Below are 19,639 nucleotides of genomic sequence, written 5' to 3' on the forward strand. Positions count from 1 at the left end.
CGTAACACATTCCTGTGAAGCTGTTTGCGGAAGTGTTGCGGGCAAAATAAAATTGTGTCACTCCATCTGCCAGGGCATCCCCGCGCCGCCCGCAATGAATCGATAAGTTAGCCTGGGCCTAGCCTGGGAGCTCCATGCACTAGGCGACAACGACACCTCTTCTTCCACACTTCACTCACCCAACACACACGGGAAATACTCACCAATCTCCAGACAATAACGCTTCACTCCTCTCTGTATACTCTGCTCTGGTATACTGTTAGCTGTCGCAGCCATGTCTGACGATGACTTCATGCAAGATTCCGACCAAGAGGAGTAAGCTCGTCCATTTCCGATACGTCACCCAGATATGCTAAAACATGCACAGCTATGATTTCGAGTATGAGGACGATGATGACGAACAAGGTGGCGATGTGAATATCGAGAACAAATACTACAACGCGAAACAGTTGAAAGGCGACAACCCGGAGGAAGCCATAGACGAGTTCCTGGGCATACCTGCGCTGGAAGAAGAGAAAGGAGACTGGTTCGTGTGACTCTGGGTTGAGGGATTCATGCAGGGCTAACCTCAATGCATAGGGGCTTCAAAGGTCTCAAACAGGCTATCAAGTTGGAGTTCAAGCTAAAGCGTTACGCAAAAGTCGGCAAATATGCACTTGATACCCCATACACACTCGCTGACAGTTCTAGGCTGCAGAACATTACCAGGAGCTTCTTACCTACGTCAAATCGGCTGTCACGAGAAATTATTCGGAAAAGTCGATAAATAGCATGCTTGATTTCATTGAGAAGGCTGCCGAAGACGACGAGGCGCACCAGTGCATGGAGAAATTCTATGCGCTGACATTAGAATCGTTTCAGAGCACCAACAACGAGCGCTTGTGGCTGAAAACGAACATCAAGCTAGCAAAGCTTTGGTTGGAGCGTAGAGAATACCGACTACTAGCAGACAAGGTTCGAGAGCTGCACAAGACATGCCAACGGGAAGATGGGTCAGACGATCCAAGCAAAGGGACCTACTCGTTAGAGATATACTCCCTGGAAATTCTCATGTATGCGGAGACAAGGAATAACAAAAGGCTCAAGGTAAGTGGGTCCGACCAGATACCAGGCTGGCGGGAATGTTAACGAGCTGCAAGGCTCTCTACAACAGGGCATTGAGTGTCAAGTCCGCCGTTCCACACCCGAAGATTATGGGAATTATTCGGGAGTGCGGCGGTAAGATGCACATGAGCGAAGGTAGGCTTACGCCAAAACGCTTCCTCAGACACGGTCCTAATGTGAGCCAGAGAACTGGAAAGGGGCGCAGAGCGACTTCTTTGAAAGCTTCCGGAACTATGACGAAGCGGGCTCACTACAGCGTATCCAAGTGCTGAAATACCTCGTACTAACGACCATGCTGATGGGGTCTGACATCAACCCGTTCGACTCACAGGAGACCAAACCTTACAAGAACGATCCTCGCATATCAGCAATGACAGACCTTGTAGACGCGTACCAGCGCGACGACATACACAACTACGAGAAGGTTTTACAGAACAACAAGGATCTATTAGCCGACCCGTTCATCGCCGAGAACATAGATGAAGTGACGCGGAATATGCGAACTAAGGCAGCTCTCAAACTCGTCGCGCCGTACACCCGGTTCACGCTAGAGTTCATCTCAAAGCAACTCAAGATCTCGCTAATAGAGGTGCAAGACATAATCAGCTTCCTGATTGTGGACGGCAAGCTGAATGGGAAAATCAACCAGCACAAAGGTACAGTGGAGATCGAGAACGGAGTTGATACGCAGAGGATACGCGCGCTAGAAGGGTGGACGTCAGCCATCACGGCGCTGAATTCCGCTGTTCTGAATGACGGAGACGGTTTCAAGCCCGATGACTCCTCGTCGTCATATTCAGGGGCGCGAGAGGTGGGACAAGCAGGCACGTCGGACGACTTTGGACTGCGAGGAGGCAAGTCGGGCGGAACGCTTGGGAAAGTCAAGAGTGGAGGAAAGCACAAAGGGCAGTCCGGAAGGGGCCCGGGAAATGGGTTCAGGTGACGAGTTGATACGTGGACGCCCAAAACATGTGGAGGGTGGAAAGGGACCACTAGGAAAGGGCGCCGATGGAAGAGCAGAAGGGACGGAACAGCATTGTGGCACCGGAGCCAATCAAAAGCGTGTCTAGGAGAGGTGTATCTTGGAATACGTCAAGCCTGGATCGATTGGGCGCCTGTGGTGCAGGGCAAGGTTGTGCAACGCCCTCCAGGCAAGACCTTCCCGAATAGACCAGCTGTGTACGCTCAGTCTTTTCTCGCGACACAGTCGCCGGTTTGTGTCGGGTAGCACGGTCGGATAGACTGCGAGCATCCCGGACGCGACGTTCGTAGCAAAGATAGCTTGGGTGCACAGTACACGGATATCCTTGATGACAGGCGGTTGGAGCATATGCAGATTCCCGTGGCCGTGCTCCCTCGAATTGAAAGTGTTCACGCGATATGTGGCGTCTGCGTATCTGCACGTTGCAGCGTCTCGTAAGATGGTTGCTAGGTCGCAAGGCTATTATTATTGAGCAGTCCTGGCATGGTGTCGAGTAGAAATGATGACTGGTTTCCAGCATAGTGGTTTGGAGCGCGTCATGCAAGCTTTGTGATGAGGGCATGCCCGGGCCGGAAGAGCCACTGGCAGCGCAGCGGATCCAGCGGGATGTAGGGACCCCCAGCTGCCTAGGACCGCCCCGAAACCGCGAACAGCGTACATCCTGGATAGAATGAGTGGTTCGGCGGGAGCGTCATGGTTCTCGTGCGTGCGTCTGGCTGATCTTCGCCGATTGCCGGAGAGCCACAAGTTTTACCTCGAGTGCAGCAGAGTGGTGGCGAAAGGGGGGAGGGGGAGGGGGAGGGGGAGGGTGGAGGATGGAGGATGGAGGAGACAGGGAGTGTGTCGCGCCGATGAATATCCTGGCGGGCATGTGGAGTTTGTACCTCGCTGTGCTCACGGCGACAAACATAGCAACGCAACGGGTCGCAAAGCCCTGGTCAAAGGAACACTTGACGTGAAGAGTTTGCACCTGAGCGTGGATGCGTGGACGAGTGGCTGCTTGTCTCTGTCCAGCACGCACGCTGTGTCGCGCGGTGCTACGCTCGGCAATCGAGAATCGTTGAGAGGCGTGCGTAGTGGAAGAGATCTCTGGCTGTGCAGAGTCAGACAGCAGACACTAATTAGACACGGTACAGCAGAGACCAGATACTAGAGACCAGATAGCAGACAGACATACGACGAGCATTTGGATTGCATATTCTGTTTGAGGCGTGCTGACCGCTGGCCAATGACGGCGGCTGAGTCTGACTGCATATCCGGATATTCCTTCTTCAATTCTGAGGTTGACTGATGCATGCTAATGGATCCATACCTAGCCTATCCTCCTCGGCCTTATTTACCCCACGACTTTGAACGAAGGATGGGCAAACGGTTATCCCACACTTGTTGATTGCTGGTAGACTGACTGCGCTAAAAAAAATGGAAGGCTACCATGAGATGAGAGTCCCATCGTTATCTTCTTTGGAAAGCATTTAATTAGCCTGCCAAGGACCGTGGGTAGATTTAAGGCATGCAGGCCATGTCATGCCACATTCACAAGCTTTGAGTGAAGCTCGTTGCGACATGGAGTGAGATATAATATTATGCGCATACTAAGTAGTCCATAGTATAGTCGCAAAGTACTATTATGGAATGGATGGTCGAATGATTACAGCGCTGGACTGAAGTAATTAGTAGTATCGGGTAAACAAAGGGAATGGGAATGCCGGGTGGGGCCAGGGTCCCGCCATTGTGCCTGGTCTCCCTCCCGTACTTCTCCCGTTTTCCCGTTCCCCGTTCCCCGTTTCCCGTGTCTCCGGCGACGTTTTAACTTTGAATGATGGCGGGACTATGTATGTAATTAGGAGAGGAGAATTGGGGCGTCTGGCATGAGCATGAGATGATCCCGCACCCGTCAGCCGAGTGCGGGCGTATCCGGTGCTTACTAGTGTAAGAGCGTCGCGCTATGGTCAAGGAAATTCCTCCGATTGCTCGACCATTTTCCTGTGCGCTGGCAAGCCTGCAGCTCCATGACTGGGGGTGCTGTGGGGAACGACCTGGAAAAAGCTTGCGTTCTGCAGTGCAGTTGGATTAGTGTGCAGAAGGGGGAAGAGGACCATTCACTCTGAGCTTGTGTGGGCGCGGCATTGAGGGATGGATTGTTTGGTGCCTTAGTCTTAGTATCACGGACAGATGGCTAGTATCACTCGCACATACGATACATGCTGGATGCGTGTCGACGTCAGTAATACCGTCAGAAGAAGGCTCCATGGATGCAATACGAGCTGGCATTGCTCCAACTTCGGTACTCCTGCATCTTTCACTTTCTCACTCTAAACTCTCTTGTCTTTCTCACTCACTCTCGCTTTCACTCGCACTCACTCTCCGCCTCACTCTCTATCTCTCACATCTGCCCGGCGGCGGACCAAGGACCAAGCAATTGTCCGCAATCGTTCCACACGAACACCTAAGCAAACCCACTCACGGTCACGGTCACGGTCACGGTCACGGCTGTGGTTACGTGACCTTTGCTGCCAAAAAAATCTCCAGGTCGCACCCAGCTCCACGGCCGCCCCACAGGTGGTCGACTGCATGAGCGGCAAGTCTAGCGATGCTGAAAGACGATTTGTCGCCGTCCTCGTGAGCATTGAGAACTGGAGTTCAGGTGCAACGAAGGCCTCGCCGTTTCGAAACCAGCGGGCTCTGCGGCGCCCAAGAGGTGTAGCAGAACGGATTCGTACCTGAGAGCCTCTTATTGAAGACTCCACACCTCAAATCCCCAAGCCCGGGTGCTGGAGCAAGCCCTCGCGTTAGGTGTATTGGTGGTGTGCTGGGATGGAAAGGGGGGGCGTGTGTTGTTGCACGAGAGCACGAAGACGACATTCTCATCTCTTCCCACGGACGTGGTTCTTCACATACTAAAGTCGGCCCTTCATCTCTCTCGCTCCATGGATGATCGAGGTGAGCTACAGAAGTCCTGCTGCTGCCCTCTACCCGGTTCCTGTCGTGTACCTGCAAGAAATTGAGAGACCAGACCACTGAACGGTCTGCAGTCTGGTTGCTTGCTTGCGTGCGTGGTGGTTGCTTTAGCTGCCTTCTTTTGCCAGCAGATCCCGTTTCTCAGAGACAGATTATCATTGTCTTCGTCTTGGGATCCTCATCCTCGTCGGCCTCCTTGCTTGTCCCTAACTCCCACCACCTCGTCATCTAGCTTCATCCTCGTCGGCCCTGTCCCTGCAAGCACGTAGAGACGCTGCACGCGAGTGGACTTGTCAACGCAACTCGACTGCTACTTATCATCGCAGATCGCCGTTTGTCGTCCTGGGTGTCGGAATCTTGGATCCAGAACATCGTGTGTGTGTGTGTGTGCGCCGCGTGTGGTTGCGAACAGCCCGACGACTGACCGGGTTGGGCTTTGATAGATCGATTATACGGAACGAAGCACACAATAACAACAACAACACCAACACACATACATACACAATGCTTCAGCACTTCCCGTCGACGTACTCGGGGCAGCAACATCACCCTCATCCTCATCAACATCATCACCACCGTCACCATACACAGCAGCATTCACAGCACCAGCATTACTCGGAAGCAGCGCTGGCATCCTCGTTGTATGGGACAAGTCCAACGGGGTCAGTGCAGCAGAATAATAGCAGAGGAGGAGGAGGAGGATTAGCGTTTCGGGGGGCCACCACCACTAATCCCGCAGAGCTTCCCGGCGCGTCTCATGCCCATTCAGCGGCAGCTTTAGGCGCCCGCACTCACGGTCAAACCGCCCAAACCGCCCAAACTCTGCCTCACTCGCTGCCCCATCATCACCAGCAGCAGCAGCACCAACAGCACCAGCAGCAACAGCCCCCGCAGCAGCACCACCACCACTACGGGCAGCAACAGCAGCAACAGCAGCAGCACCACCACCACCACCTCAACACCACCGCCCTCCTCCCTCATCATCTTCAGCATCCCGCCCCACCCTCCTCCCTCTCTCTCCCCTCTTCTTCCGCCCTCGTCCCCCACTTCAACTCTCAATCCCACCAGCTCCTCCATCTTCATCACCAGCACCACCACAACAACAACCTCGACCACAGCCGCTCTCTCTCACATGCTGTTGACACCATGGCCGACGACCAGCAGCAGCAGCAGCAGTACTCTGAGCAGGATCTTGCCAATCTTCAGAAGCTCTCTGCTCAGTATGAGCCTGAGATCACGGTGCGTTCTGCTTCTTCCACGTCCTAACCCTTCATCGCTACCATGCCACCATCGTCGTTGAAGCTGACTTTCTACCTTTGTAGGGGCCAATGGTGAGCAAGAGACTGTCCACCACGTCCATCACCTCCGAATATGCCAATGCAGACCCTGTCTATCAGACAAAGACTGCTGTAAGTTGCGTTGTTTGCCTCGTCTACGTCAAGCGTGGAGTTACTGCCCCAAGCTTCTTCACTCTCGACCTGTTGCCAATACGATCCGTCAACTAACAAATCCCTAGGCTCTTCCGCAGAAGTTTCACGAGTATCGGACTGTTCGTGGCGATGGTCACTGTGGCTGGAGAGGTAATCACTTCCTGACCAATGCTGCTGCTGCAGTCTCGTGAACATGGGCTGATCATCCTGCTTACAGCCGTGGCCTTCACCTACTTCGAGACCCTCCAACGCCTTGGAGACTTGGGCAAGTTTGATGAGGAACTCGCAAGAATAAGCTCCATGCGCAACCTGCTCGAGCATTCTGGCTACGATAGGTATATGTGGGAGGACTTTGAGGCAGAGACACTTGAATGCCTCCAACGCACACGTGATGCCGTCTCCACCAATGACGATGGACTTGCTCTCTTGAATACCTTCAACGATGAAAGCATGTCCATGAGCATCATCACACATCTCAAGGTACCTTTCCTTCTCCGCCACTTGTGCACACATCCTGCAAAAATTCAGCCTCTGACTCGCCCTAGCTTCTCGCAAGTTCGTGGATGAAGACGCATGTTGCTGACTTCGAGCCTTATCTGGACAACATGACAGTTCCAGAATACTGTTCAAATCATCTCGACCCAGTTCAGAGCGAAATGGACGATATGAGCCTCAATGCTCTCTACTCCATCCTGGTCAAGCCTGCTGGTATTAACTTGGAGGTCATGTACCTTGATCGCTCCATTGGCTCAGAGATCAACACACATCGCTTCGAGGTCGACGGCGACGTTAGCGGTCCCGTGATACACCTCTTATACAGACCGTAAGTTTTTCGCGCATCCATTGTTCGATATAGAACTACGCTGAATAGACCTAGTGGTCACTACGATATTCTATATAGAATTCCTCCTCAGCATGGAGTTTCTCAGGCGCCGCTTGTGCCTCAGTCAGACGTCTACGTTGGCTTGATGAGTCGGCATGATCAGTTCATCCCCAGACACCAAGGTGGGCCCGATGTGCTCACATTACTTCCTGGCATGAGTGGACCGAGCTATATGCAAGGCGGATGTTGGGGCCAGAATGTCGATTTCACACCATCTCCAGTGTCTGCAATTCCCGGTAGCTATATGCAGCCATTGCCATCATACAATGCTCCACCTCCAACCCCCTCGACGCCATCTGTTCCACATGCACAAGACTATGCATTGCCACCGATATCTGCGGCTGGTCTTCAATCTTCCATGGAGCTCCCCTTGAGAGGCAACATGAGTAATGGGGGTCCGTTTCGTCCGTCGATGTACACCTTCGATGGCATGTTTGGAGGCATGCCACCGCCAACATCAACATGTCAGACCTCCATATTTCGCAAGTAAGTAACCCTCGTTTGTTCTCTCTGTCCATCAAGGCTTATATCGACCAGCTCACACTTCAACACTGCGCATTACCTGAATCCAGAATTTGAGCCAGAGCAATGGGATCCTTCTCAAGAATATGCTACAACCAACAGCCATCGAGTCAAGCAAAAGCCATAGCACATGGTGTGAATATCTTGGTCTTGCCATTTCACGCTAGAGCCAACAACATACACCCTCTGTTTGAGCAGCACGTTCTCGCCTATTCTCAACAGGTTTCGGTCCACATTGATTCAAAGAACTCACACAAAGTCGGATACACGACCTCACAATCTCTTTCCACATCATTAACCTATCAACATCATTAGCGGCATGTTATCTCGCTTCTGGAATCGCCTGTCAGTCCCCTCAAATGCCTCAGCTCATGAGAGCGGCGATCAATCCACTATCACCTCGGTTCCCCTGTCACGACGTCACGACCCTACAGAAGACTTATTTGCCTCAAGGTACCCTAGCATCGACATCAATTACCTATTCATCACTCTATCGAATGCTACTAAAGCCGGTAATATCACGCCTCACACTTCATCATGCCTTATCGCCCATATCGGTCATCACATTTTGCGGTACCTTCAGCCGTCCCGTTCCGTCCCGTTCCTGGACAAACACATCAGCTCAAATGCGCTCTTAACATTTTCTTTGATCTTCTTTCACTTTTACATCTGCATTTTAGCGCGACGGAGCTCTGGCGCTGCGTTTTTCAAGGCAGTTTTTTTTAATCGAAAACATCGCATTCCGACCTCCAAACTGCTCCTTTGTCTCATGGCAATAGACACTGGATTTGTGTTTTCGCCCTTCGTGCTCTTCCGGGCCTGTCTATTCCGGCTTTGGCCCTCTCAGGTCCTAAAATATGGGTATTCGGTGCGCAGAGCGGTATGCGAGGAGTGTGAGTGGAGTGTATGAATGGAATCGCGTGAATGTGGAGGGAACATGTATGAGGGGCCACGCAAAGCCTCGGTTTCGGTTCTTATGTGGTAGCACCACTAATTGGATATGCAATGATATATCCCTGGCGACACCTCGCTCTGCTGCTTGATGTCATGCGTGCTCTAGTGAGGGTGTATGGGACGGAGATGTTGACGCAGAACGCCGCAGATCTTACTCAAACACGTGTTTCGCTCAATCGCTATTGTCTCAATCAGCCCCCTCCGGCGACATCGGTCATCTACGAGTTGATGACACAATCTTGGTCAAATACTGGACTTGATTTTGCCATGCAAGGGATACCACCTCGCCCTCCTGACGTCCAAGCTGACATAAATACGTGCACAAGTGTCGAAAAGACAATTTATATCTTGCAAGATGGCAGTCGGGGCTCGCAGAGTTGGTTTATGTGACTCAGAAGAGCACTATTACATATCGGACTGCTATAGTCAAAATCAGAACTCGGAGCACTCGTGTGTCCACGAAGTCTTCAAAAATAGCACGGCTGTTTCCTAGGTCTGTAACGAATATAATTGCGATTAAATAGATACTAACGAAAGAATATATATAAGTAGAGAGTGTGGGTGCTTTAAAACAGTGAAGGATCTTCCGTTGCATCGAAACCTAGGTCTCAATGCAGTGAGAGAATCATCCACGTTGCCAGCTTTACAGTGTTTCCAAAGTCTTCTTGGGTCATTCCCCGTCACACTTCACATTCCTTGTTCCGGCGTAGCGTCCTATCTCAGTAGCGATGATGGTGCGAGTAGTCCGGGGTTGGTTTGTCTGGAATGGGGAGTTTTAGATGGCAGGCTTCTAAACCGCCTTGAGCGAATAGGAAAAGAAAGACTGAGGCAAGTGCTCCTGCCTCCCACCGGCACTGTAGTAGGTAGCAAAGCTGCTGGTCCCATGGTTCTCCAGCCGGGCAGCATTCGAAGCAAACTCCTCGGCCCACGTCAGCGTCAGGGACATCTTCTGGTTCGTTCTGCCGATCACGGCGTCAAACGTGGCCGTGACAATGCCGTCGACCTTGTTGACCCACGAATGGTCGATCTTGAACGGCCCAAACGAGAACGAGCCGTCGCCCTGGACGAGGTTGCCGTTGAGGTGCCCGGTCGCGCCACCGTCGTCGGTGATGTAGTGGTAGCTGATGTCCCAGACCCAGGTCGTGCCGGCGGCGATGCCGTGCAGCGCTTGCTTGAGAGCGAGCTGGATAGTCCGCTTCTGGTACGGAGAGCTGATGAGGCTGCGCTTAGCCAGTGCGGTCGTGTTCTTCTCGTCGAGCTCCAAAGCGGGGATTACTGCCGCCATTGAAGAGACTTCGAGACCTTTCTCCAGTCCGGTGGTGATGGCAGGGGCCTCGGCTTCTGGCAGTGAGTTTGGTGCATTGTCGAGCGGCTGGATGGCTGCTGCGTCGAGGGCGGCGTATGGAGCGGCTTCGGCGGCGCAAGCCAAAGCGACGACAAAGAGTGAGGAGATGCGCATTTTGAAAAGTAGGTAATGAATGTATGAACTTTATCAGATATGAGATAGGTGTAGAGAATGTTTATCGAGTACGATTTGGAGAATAAGAAAATACTCTACGGGGAATGAAGTCTTATATGTCTTTCATCAGAAACGTGCAAAGACCTACCTGGGTCAGCTTAATTGACCAATGTTTTCCTATACGACCTTTTTACGACGGGTTTCCCAGTTTCTCTCACAATGTCACGCCGTATCCAATCTCCCTTGAAACGTCCTTGATTCTAGGATTCTCTGTCTCTCTCTCTTTCTGTCTCTTCTAGAAATTTTGTTTCTTTTTTTTATGTGGAGTTACGGCGCCGCTAGACAGCAAGAGGAAGCCGAAGTAAACCTAACCACCCGATCCGGATCAATGGAGTAACTCCGAGAACTTGACTCTTGCCGGCCAGCCGGGTACGAGGGACACCTACCAAAGTTTGCTGTTCTACGCAGTGTTCCAGGGTGTCATGTTGGCTTGGTGAGCTGTTGGAAGATAGTGGGATAAATCACTTGCGTATTTTTAGTATAGTTAGAACCTATCAGCCTACTTGAACACGCAATGAATGTCGAAAATATGAAAGTGTTCTCTCCTCTTAGAACACAGCGTAGATCCCCGACAGATTCTTTAGTGACTCGTTGTCGTCCATGCAAATGCTAGCATGTAAGTGCTCACGAAGACTATCATATGCCCCCTTACGTACAACGTTGATATAACCTCAAGAAGCTACCACCATCCGCTCGACTGCCTCCAACCAGCATGCTGTAATCCGAAGGCCGCAGCAACAAAGCTGCTCCTATACCATAAAGTTAATCCCTCTACCCACAATAGACGCTTCAAGAATGCCCTAGATGACTGACACCCGTGCGGACCATCTCATAACCTTGACAAAAGAGCTGCAATTCAAATCGACATCGCACAGCTTACTCTTACACCAATACGAGCATGTCGGTCCTTGCTTCCACCACCGCCGGTGATGCCAAATCCGGCAACTCTCTACCACACCTGTGCTGTGTTTGCTCTGCCCGGAGATTTGCTTGGCTTGAGCCTGGATGTCCAACCGACTCATCAGGCCTGAAATCTGGACAATGCGTCTCCGCCCCAATGTCTTTCTGTGAACGCCAAGCACAGGATGCAAGGATGTCTGACGATAGGTGTCGAGAAAGCTACAGTAAGTACTACGCTCTCCAGTGGAATAATGTCAAGTCACGAACTTAGTGTCTTACAAAAGCGGGGAGTTCCGTGCTTGGACTCCTTGACTACTTCTGGTGATCCGGTGGTTATCATGGATCCTTTGGTTTTACAAAGTGCTTGAAAGATTGGGTGCTGACATATAGGGAAGGGTACACACCAGGACTGAGACATCCTACCAAGACTTTTAAGCAACCCTTCGAGTTTCGACGGACAACTGATCAAGGACGAAAGTGGCATTGATGGACGCGTGGCGCGGTTCCAGTAGCATGAACATGCGTACACGTCTTCATATACTCAGACGGGAGATCTTGCGTATTATGGGTGGATTGTGCCGAATATCCTACCAGTCTTCTAGGGAAAACAGTCGGATCATTGACTGAGCCATTCTACAGACGGACCCTCCGCGATCCGCGTTCATCGAGACTCAAGCCCACGCTTCGAACAGTCCACAGCTACATACGGGTACATCCTCCCTATCGAACTCTATCCTTGATAAGCGACTCTATTCTGGACCAAATATAAGCAACCTCGTCCGTCACGCTCACCTATGTATACCTCTATCAAACATGAATAAACTACCTGACTACATTCATCATATCTAAATGATGCCAAGTTGTAGTCTCAATATAACATCGGTTCGCATGTTTGGAACATCACAACCTTGCTACCTCGACCCTGATCCACCATGCCAGTCCACTCCCTCCTCCACTGCCCATATCCAGGCCGTCGATGTCAGAGCCTGGCACAACACTGCTGGACGCTTTCCATCTCTACATGTAGTCTGATACCCGTCTGCACATTAAGCCATGATGGAACGAAGCTCTATATAGCAACCCTACATGGGAATGTTTAACCAGACACAGATGAAAATTGAGACGTGTCAAAGACGACATCAACGTGGATGCGAATGTGCGGATGGACTTCAGACTTGACTTATGCTCGATCGATAGGAGACTATATCTGGTAAATTCTCCGAGACATCCCTTTGGACCTCTACTTAGCTGGAGATCAGAGTGCGTTATGACTGATATCCGCCTCCTGTCCTGAGAGCTTGGGCAGAGCTGAAGCCGGCCCTCGCATCGATGGGCACGAAATAATATCTACTCGAGATAAGGGTCAGACATGAGGTCGTGGCTGGAACCAAATCGATCTATAATCGATCTGCGGATGTGCTTCCGCGTCCTTGATGATACTACTCAAATCCTCATCAGCCAGTTTCCTCTTCTGCAGCTCAATGCATCGGTGACGCATATCCTTTGTCTCCTTTGCCAAGACATGCTCTTTGACTGAGATGTCTTCGAAGCCGACCAATGCGTCGTCGCACGCAAGGACACTGTCCATAAACTTCTGCTGATAGAAGTAGCATTTGGAGAGTTCGATGAGCGTTCCAAGACGGTCTGGGTGGTAGCTACGGATCCGGAGCGATGGGGTCTTCTTTTGACGCATTGAGACATCGAGCAAGATGGCTTCGGCTTCTACGTAGCGATGCTGACGGATCATAAGCATGCCTAGAAATTGTCTTCCGAACAGTGTGCCGATGTGGTCTTTTGAGAGATTTCTCTCAGCCATATCGAGACCGGCTACGACGAGTGTCTCAGCGGCTTCATGATGTCCAATAGCACTGTGCGCCCGCGCAGTATGGACCATTGCTAGCAATGTGTAAGGATGCCCCCTGCCGTGCTTACTTGTTCGCTTCGCTAAGATTTGAAGCATGGTATCTAGGGATTCAGCGTAGTACTCTTGGCTGATTCGCAAGCCTATCTGGGCCCGGGTTTCTTGTGCAAACAAAAGATCGTCATCATCTTGCTCTATCTGACACGAGCTCTGCATACCGACTACGGCTTCTGTAGCCAACTCGTACGCTTGCTTTAGATCCTGATGGTCCCAGAAAGCTGATACGAAAAGAGCCAAATTATGTGTGGCTTTCAATGTGTCTTTGTGCCCTGGCTCCAGGTATTTTTTGAAACCCTTTACCACGTCCAGCTGCATAGTCTTGGCGTCTGTCATGAAACCTTGTTGCCAGAGTATTTTACTATAACTATCCTTTGCTCGAAGCGTTTCTGGATGCCATGAACCGAAGGAGTGTAAGCAAGAATTCAGGACTGATTTCTGTAGCGTAGCAGCTTCTTTTGGGCGGTCTAGATGTCGGTACGTCTCAGAGAGCGCAAGGGATATTCGTCTCGTCTTCTCATGGTTTGGTCCTAGCAATTTAAGAGTGTAGTCCCTGACTTGAATTTGTAAGGAACGAGCGTCATCGTATCTCCCGCACGACATGTACACGAAACTGAACTTGGCCTTCATCAGTGATCGATGGGGACTCATGTTTATCTTTGATTGGAACCATGATGACCATGTTCTTCCGCGAGATCGATTCCGCTCGAGGAACTCCTTGATTGCGATTTCGTAAGTCTTGAGACTGTCCAAATGTGGGAGCAACTCGCGAGCATAACGACTTTCAGTGCTGGTATTCTGCAGTGGTGGTAGAAGTATCGAGGCAGAAATCATCATTCCAGCGGCCTCACAGCGAAGCGCTTGCTCAGAGAATGTTTCAGCTCCTCGTTCGCGGGCCCATTCATGCACAACGGGGTGCATAGAATAGTTGTCGTTCACTTGGTCGTGGCATATAAGGGACATCTCGACAAGTTCCTTCAACGCTACACGTACACGAAGAATGAACTGATCCTTGTCCTCAGCATTGATTGCTTGTCTGATGACGGTTGGATATACGGGTGGATCTTGCGGCATGATAATGAAAAGGCGAACTATGTCTGCCATAGCTTTGATTCTTTCAACCATTGAGGTTTGGACCTGTGCTCCTTCTTTCTTCTGGTCAGCGGCCATGCGAAGCTGTTGCTCAGCCTCGAATTTCGAGTTGTTCATCGCTCGTTTGAGGATGTCGAATCGAATGCTATCGCCGTGCAGAAAGGCAAAGGTATGAAGAAGCTCTATAGCGTCTCGCGCGGCTTCAGTCTGCTTTGACTCTATGTGGCGATAACATATATCTAAAGTCGTATAGACCTCCCAGAAGACCTCGTAGTTTCTTGCGGTATTCATGCTCTTAGTCGGTCGTCTTTTAAACTGCCAGTAATTTCTATGAAGGATGAGATAGTCTCGAAGCGTACAGATGCCACTGCTGATAGCTGCCCCAGCACCTCTGATTGCAAGAGCCAGATGCCCCAATGTCTTCGAAATGTTTGAGGCAAGAGAAAATGTGTCGACGTCCCAGGGTTCAGGCTGCTCAGCGGCTCGCAGCAGCAACTCTTTTGCCTCATCTATAGCCAGACCACCAAAGTCAAATGAGCGACTCCCAACGTTGCCGTGGACTTTAAACCGAGGATTCCGGGTAGTCACCAGTATGTGACCTCTATTTCCAGGGGGAAAATGATTCTCTAACGTCATCGACGGATCATCCGCATTATCAATGATGAGCAGCCAGGGGAATTGTATGTTTACAAGCCAATAAATGGCGGCTTTCTCGTTTGGCTCAACTCCAGCTATGGTCGCAATCAACGAGTAACTTTGTTTGATGAGCTCCTCAGACCTTGCATTAATGCAAAAGACGCCCCAAAATCTGACTTGTCAGTACGCATACCACAGCTGCAATGTAAACATACCTATCGCGATTCTGTTCAGCAAACTTTGAGCAAAACTGTGTCTTGCCGGAGCCTCCCATTCCATATATGACAAATCGTTTCTGTTGTGCCGTATATACCGTCGATCCGATAAAGGTACGTGACAGCTCATCCAATCTGTCTTTTCTGCCAGTGAAAATACTGCTTACGGGCTGTGGGACTCGGAAGTGCTGATTGACAAAGGTTGACGGCGGTGACTGAATCGGCTCTACTGTATCTCTTAGTAATTTCATCGTAAGTAGGTTGATGAGCTGGTGTTGTGAATCCTGGCCTGTGCCTTGTGGAAGTTTTTCGTGAGGGACAGATGTTTCCTCCAGTAATTTTCGAACGTCATGGGAAAGAGCTTGTAGAGTGTCATGGTTGGTATGGCCAATGTGTCTATCAATGTCAGATCATGGCGTTTGCGAGATGGAAGAAGTGTTTTACGAGTTGATCATGTGAAAAGCCAAGCTAAGGAGTAGTTGATATCGATGCAATCTCTCTCGACATTGTCGAAGATCGGGATCTTTGGAGCGCTTGCGAACCGTCTTTTTGAGTGCGTCCAAAGAGTGTTTGACTGTTGGTCCGTCTTGACCAACGATGGTAGCAGCGTATTGTTCAAGCTCTACAAGTGTTGTCGTACAACAAACTAATGTCTCTCCAGCACGGGACCATAGATCTCGGAGTTGAGGGTTTTCATGGTCTGGTGAGCATAGAGCTCGTTGTCGATCGAAGACTGATCTGATGGATTTACTGACATCGCCTAGTGTTTCTACTTCGGCCTGTAGAGTTATGAAGTCATTCTCAAGAGAGGCCACAGAATCTCGATAATTTTACAAGAATATGACAAGGCGTACGGAGATGTCAATGAGTCCGCCAGCTCCAGCAATAATGGAGAAGGGGTCTGCCATTGTTCAAAAGCCCGATGAAGGTGCCATTGATGTAGCGATGGTGAACGATGTTGCAGCAGATGACAAGGCTGCAATATCGATCCCACCTTGTGATTGTTCTCACTGATGTCTGGACGGGTCTGAAGGCTAGGCTATTCGAGTAAGCCATGGCAAAGCTGGATCTCATCAATGACAGCCAAGGCTGAGACTATGCCATGCTTTTTCATGGAGTGCACATATGCAGTGCTGCGGCATATAGCTTGATGTGGCTCGTCAACCTATCACTTACCCATCATACATTTCAGCTGCAAATATGATGATGTGTGAGCGAGAACACAGCGTATCAAGGGCTTCAAAAAAGCCTGGTAGGCCCTTCGTCGTCCATTGGAATATGCTGTGTGACATTGGCGCATTGCAAGCATTAAAGCGATCTGAAAAGGAATATGAACACATAGATGCGCGTCTCAGGAAACATCCATGGATTCCTGCCGCTCTTGCCAAGGCCGGAGCCATCTCCGATATTCCCTTCACCACTAAGATACAAGACAATTCCGTCCCGATCATCAAGTCTTGCTTCGACGAACGCAATGCATTAAGCACCTGGGGCCTTGCTGGCCCTCCTCTCACTGGCTAGCTGCAGATGGTGCCGCAATGTAGGCATACGTCTGTAATAAATGTAATGCTTTTGCACGATGGAGGATGCCACTGACCCGAGTTCGAAGTCCACAACTCGGCCCATCATAATACAAAAATCTGCGGGGCTCCTGGCCGGTACGGATCACACCAGCTTTACTCTCGGCTGAATGTGCCAGACAAGACAGGTACCAAAATGCCACGTTTGATACTGGCTCTATGCGCTATGCTGTCGCTGTTTGCCTACAAACTCTGGCTAAAACGCAAGAAAGAAAAGGTTGGTTTGGCTGACCAGGCCAAAATTTGGTGTCACGAGGCTGGTAGCTTGAAGCTTCAGACCTCGTTTACAGTGATCATAATAGCTGACAGTTGTCAAGATTCGCCAGCGTTTTTCAAGAGACAATGGCTGTCAGCCTCTCCGAGATTGGGATTCGCATTGGCCCCTGGGCCTTGACCTCTTACTTAAAGCCTTTCGATACGCTCGCTCACATCAAATCCTTCAGTTCTTCCTCTCCGTATTGAAGAAATCTGGAACTACATGTCAGCAGAGTTTGCTGGGAGCGACTGGCGTTTTGACCATAGATCCAGAGAATATTGAGGCTATTCTTTCTACAAAGTTTGAGGATTTCGGTATGGGACTGCGAGCACCGACGTTCTACCCACTGCTTGGTTCCGGTATTTTCACCCAGGACGGTGTAGAGTGGCAGCATTCGCGAAACCTATTGCGGCCGCAGTTTATGAACAATCGCTTCCAGAACTTCGAGCATATCAAGGAGTGTGTGGAAAATCTGCTCAAACATGTACCCGACTCAGGGGTGGTTGATCTTCAACCTCTTTTTTTCCGCTTCACATTCGACACCACCATGTTCCTACTCTTCGGCAAGGCCATCTCATCATTAGACTCAACGGAAATCGCGAACAAAGAGTCAAGGTTCGCACATGGTTTTGTCGTTGGCCAGGATTATCTTGCACATCGCGGCCGCCTCGGTGAGTTCTACTGGGTGCTGAACGACCGGACATTTCGCGATGCGTGTAAAACATGCCATCAATTCGTCGATGAAGCAATACAATCTGCCATTAATGACGCCACTAGCAGCACCCAGTCAGATGGAGCAGTAAAGTCCGATATTGATGACCATCGAGGTGTGAGCAAGAAAGAGTATATATTCATCCACGCACTTTTACGAGAAACACAGGACCGCAAGGCGCTACGTGACCAATGCCTCAACATCCTCCTGGCCGGGCGTGACACGACGGCCTGTTGTCTCATATGGACCTTTCGCCTGCTCGCTCGTCATCCCAATGTCCTTGCACGGTTGAGAGACGAGATCAAAGCAATAACAGGCTTAGGGCCCACCGCCGAAACACCGACACGGGCGCACATCAAACGTATACCCTATCTCGACCTGGTTCTAAAAGAAGTACTGCGGTTATACCCCTCTGTACCAGTCAACTCACGTACCGCCCAGTGTGATACCGTCCTACCAGTTGGAGGTGGCCACGACGGGAGGGGTCCAATTCTTGTACGTGAGGGGGAAGCAGTGGGATATTGCGTGTATGCCATGCATAGAAGGAGAGATATTTACGGCCCGGATGCAGATGAGTTTCGACCCGAGAGATGGGAGGGACATGAGTTAAGCGAAGTTGGTTGGGGCTATTTACCTTTCAACAAGGGCCCCCGAGTATGTCTTGGTCGTAAGTCACTAGCCTTCGATGAAGCTTGCCCTTTCACGCATATACTGACCGTGTATTCACCACCAGAGGATTTTGCTTTATTGGAAGCGGGATTTGCCATCATCCGGATCATTCAGTCGTATCCTGAGTTTACAGTGCCGGCAGATGAAAAAGAATTTAAGCTTGGTGATGAAGGACAGCACCTAACATTGGTGGTATATCCTGAAAAGGGGTGTCGCATAGTCTTACCACCACAAAGATGAATAAATGCATTAAATTCTGACTACCCATCACATAAGTGGTATATTCGCAGCCAAGAGAAACGTCATGCACATCATTGCCGAATGGGTCACCACGTGCTTTCCAAAACAATGGGACCAGGACAGCTTCAATGTAATCACCTACCCCGCCTCCTCATTCAATGACGATATGAAGCTCTTGTGGTATCTTTGCACTCTCAACATCCAATAAGCTACTTCGAAAATCTACATACCAGAATCTCTGACTCCTCTCATACTCCTGAAATGACGACAACAAACACCGCTGGAAACCCACACCTAACCCGTGCCTATGCCGTCACCTCGCCAGAAGAAAACAAAGCTCTTTACGAAGATTGGGCCGCCACATACAACGCCGACGTACTCGACGCCTCACAAGAATATGTCGCGCCCGCCCTCGCCGTGCAAGCCGTGGTATCCGCAGGCGGCAACACAGCAGGCACGATCCTCGACGCCGGCTGCGGCACCGGCTTCGTTGGCATCGCGCTCTCGCAAGCCGGCGCAAAAACCATCGACGGCCTGGATCTCTCGCCCAGCATGCTGAAGATCGCACGGGAACTGGGCGTGTACAGGGCCTTGGACACGGCAGATCTGAGTAAGAAGATTGAGAAGGAGAGTCATGCGTATGATGTGGTCACGTGCGTGGGCACGCTGACGCATGGTCATGTTGGTCCAGACCCGGCGCTGAAGGAGTTTGTGAGAGTGGCGAAGAAAGGGGGTGTGGTAGTTGCGACTGTGCTGGACGATATTTGGGTTTCGGGTGGGTATAAAAAGGAGGTGGAGAGATTGGCAGAGAGGGAGGTCGAGGTAGTAGGGACGGAGAAGGTGGATTATCGGAAGGGGGCGAATGTGAGTTGTCGGATGGTGGTGATGAAGAAGAGGTGATGGATGCGTGTAGTACAGGTCAATAAAGCGGTAATGAGCGATTTGCGAGTTCATATCACTCTCTCCTCCTATTCACCCTCTCACCCACCCGCTAAGCCCGATGATTTTCTCGGCCATAAGTATCGTGCCCAGTATAATTACAATTGAACTGCACTCAGATACTCGTTCA

The 19,639-nt window shown here is 50.7% G+C and overlaps 8 protein-coding genes across 8 annotated transcripts; 5 read left to right on the forward strand and 3 right to left on the reverse strand.

Moving 5' to 3' along the window:
* On the forward strand, positions 1–2,047 carry EJ05DRAFT_531971 (PCI-domain-containing protein; the record flags this gene model as incomplete). The annotated part of the gene is made up of 7 exons (XM_033749055.1): positions 1–315; positions 368–526; positions 580–640; positions 691–1,086; positions 1,140–1,239; positions 1,290–1,915; positions 1,964–2,047. The coding sequence occupies exons 1-7, from the start codon at positions 275–277 to the stop codon at positions 2,045–2,047; spliced, it is 1,467 nt and encodes a 488-aa protein (XP_033599759.1). The 5' UTR covers positions 1–274.
* A 730-nt stretch (positions 2,048–2,777) lies between these two features.
* On the reverse strand, positions 2,778–3,876 carry EJ05DRAFT_538540 (uncharacterized protein; the record flags this gene model as incomplete). The annotated part of the gene is made up of 2 exons (XM_033749459.1): positions 3,260–3,876; positions 2,778–3,179 (listed from the first exon to the last, which is right to left on the reverse strand). Exons 1-2 carry the CDS (start codon positions 3,380–3,382, stop codon positions 2,778–2,780), a joined length of 525 nt encoding a protein of 174 aa, XP_033599760.1. The 5' UTR covers positions 3,383–3,876.
* Positions 3,877–5,179: 1,303 nt separating this feature from the next.
* EJ05DRAFT_386095 (uncharacterized protein) lies at positions 5,180–6,423 on the forward strand. The gene has a single exon (XM_033741272.1). The coding sequence runs from the start codon at positions 5,549–5,551 to the stop codon at positions 6,308–6,310; it is 762 nt and encodes a 253-aa protein (XP_033599761.1). The 5' UTR covers positions 5,180–5,548; the 3' UTR covers positions 6,311–6,423.
* A 3-nt stretch (positions 6,424–6,426) lies between these two features.
* On the forward strand, positions 6,427–8,102 carry EJ05DRAFT_386031 (cysteine proteinase). Its single transcript, XM_033741271.1, has 4 exons — positions 6,427–6,954; positions 7,020–7,297; positions 7,352–7,843; positions 7,895–8,102. Exons 1-4 carry the CDS (start codon positions 6,643–6,645, stop codon positions 8,004–8,006), a joined length of 1,194 nt encoding a protein of 397 aa, XP_033599762.1. The 5' UTR covers positions 6,427–6,642; the 3' UTR covers positions 8,007–8,102.
* A 1,079-nt stretch (positions 8,103–9,181) lies between these two features.
* EJ05DRAFT_386308 (uncharacterized protein) lies at positions 9,182–10,792 on the reverse strand. Its single transcript, XM_033741273.1, has 3 exons — positions 10,479–10,792; positions 9,376–10,436; positions 9,182–9,326 (listed from the first exon to the last, which is right to left on the reverse strand). The coding sequence occupies exon 2, from the start codon at positions 10,290–10,292 to the stop codon at positions 9,624–9,626; it is 669 nt and encodes a 222-aa protein (XP_033599763.1). The 5' UTR covers positions 10,293–10,436; positions 10,479–10,792; the 3' UTR covers positions 9,182–9,326; positions 9,376–9,623.
* A 1,657-nt stretch (positions 10,793–12,449) lies between these two features.
* EJ05DRAFT_528924 (uncharacterized protein) lies at positions 12,450–16,021 on the reverse strand (the record flags this gene model as incomplete). Its single annotated transcript, XM_033748919.1, has 4 exons — positions 12,450–15,070; positions 15,114–15,509; positions 15,558–15,913; positions 15,968–16,021. The coding sequence occupies 4 exons, from the start codon at positions 16,019–16,021 to the stop codon at positions 12,616–12,618; spliced, it is 3,261 nt and encodes a 1,086-aa protein (XP_033599764.1). The 3' UTR covers positions 12,450–12,615.
* A 444-nt stretch (positions 16,022–16,465) lies between these two features.
* On the forward strand, positions 16,466–18,673 carry EJ05DRAFT_386390 (n-alkane-inducible cytochrome P450). Its single transcript, XM_033741276.1, has 4 exons — positions 16,466–16,771; positions 16,822–16,910; positions 17,011–18,315; positions 18,395–18,673. The coding sequence occupies exons 1-4, from the start codon at positions 16,693–16,695 to the stop codon at positions 18,512–18,514; spliced, it is 1,593 nt and encodes a 530-aa protein (XP_033599765.1). The 5' UTR covers positions 16,466–16,692; the 3' UTR covers positions 18,515–18,673.
* EJ05DRAFT_386370 (S-adenosyl-L-methionine-dependent methyltransferase) lies at positions 18,356–19,627 on the forward strand. The gene has a single exon (XM_033741274.1). It carries the CDS (start codon positions 18,832–18,834, stop codon positions 19,468–19,470), a length of 639 nt encoding a protein of 212 aa, XP_033599766.1. The 5' UTR covers positions 18,356–18,831; the 3' UTR covers positions 19,471–19,627.
* The last annotated feature ends 12 nt before the right edge of the window (positions 19,628–19,639 follow it).

This window comes from Pseudovirgaria hyperparasitica, assembly GCF_010093815.1.
Source record: "Pseudovirgaria hyperparasitica strain CBS 121739 unplaced genomic scaffold EJ05scaffold_9, whole genome shotgun sequence".
Classification (NCBI taxonomy): Eukaryota; Fungi; Ascomycota; class Dothideomycetes; order Acrospermales; family Acrospermaceae; genus Pseudovirgaria; species Pseudovirgaria hyperparasitica.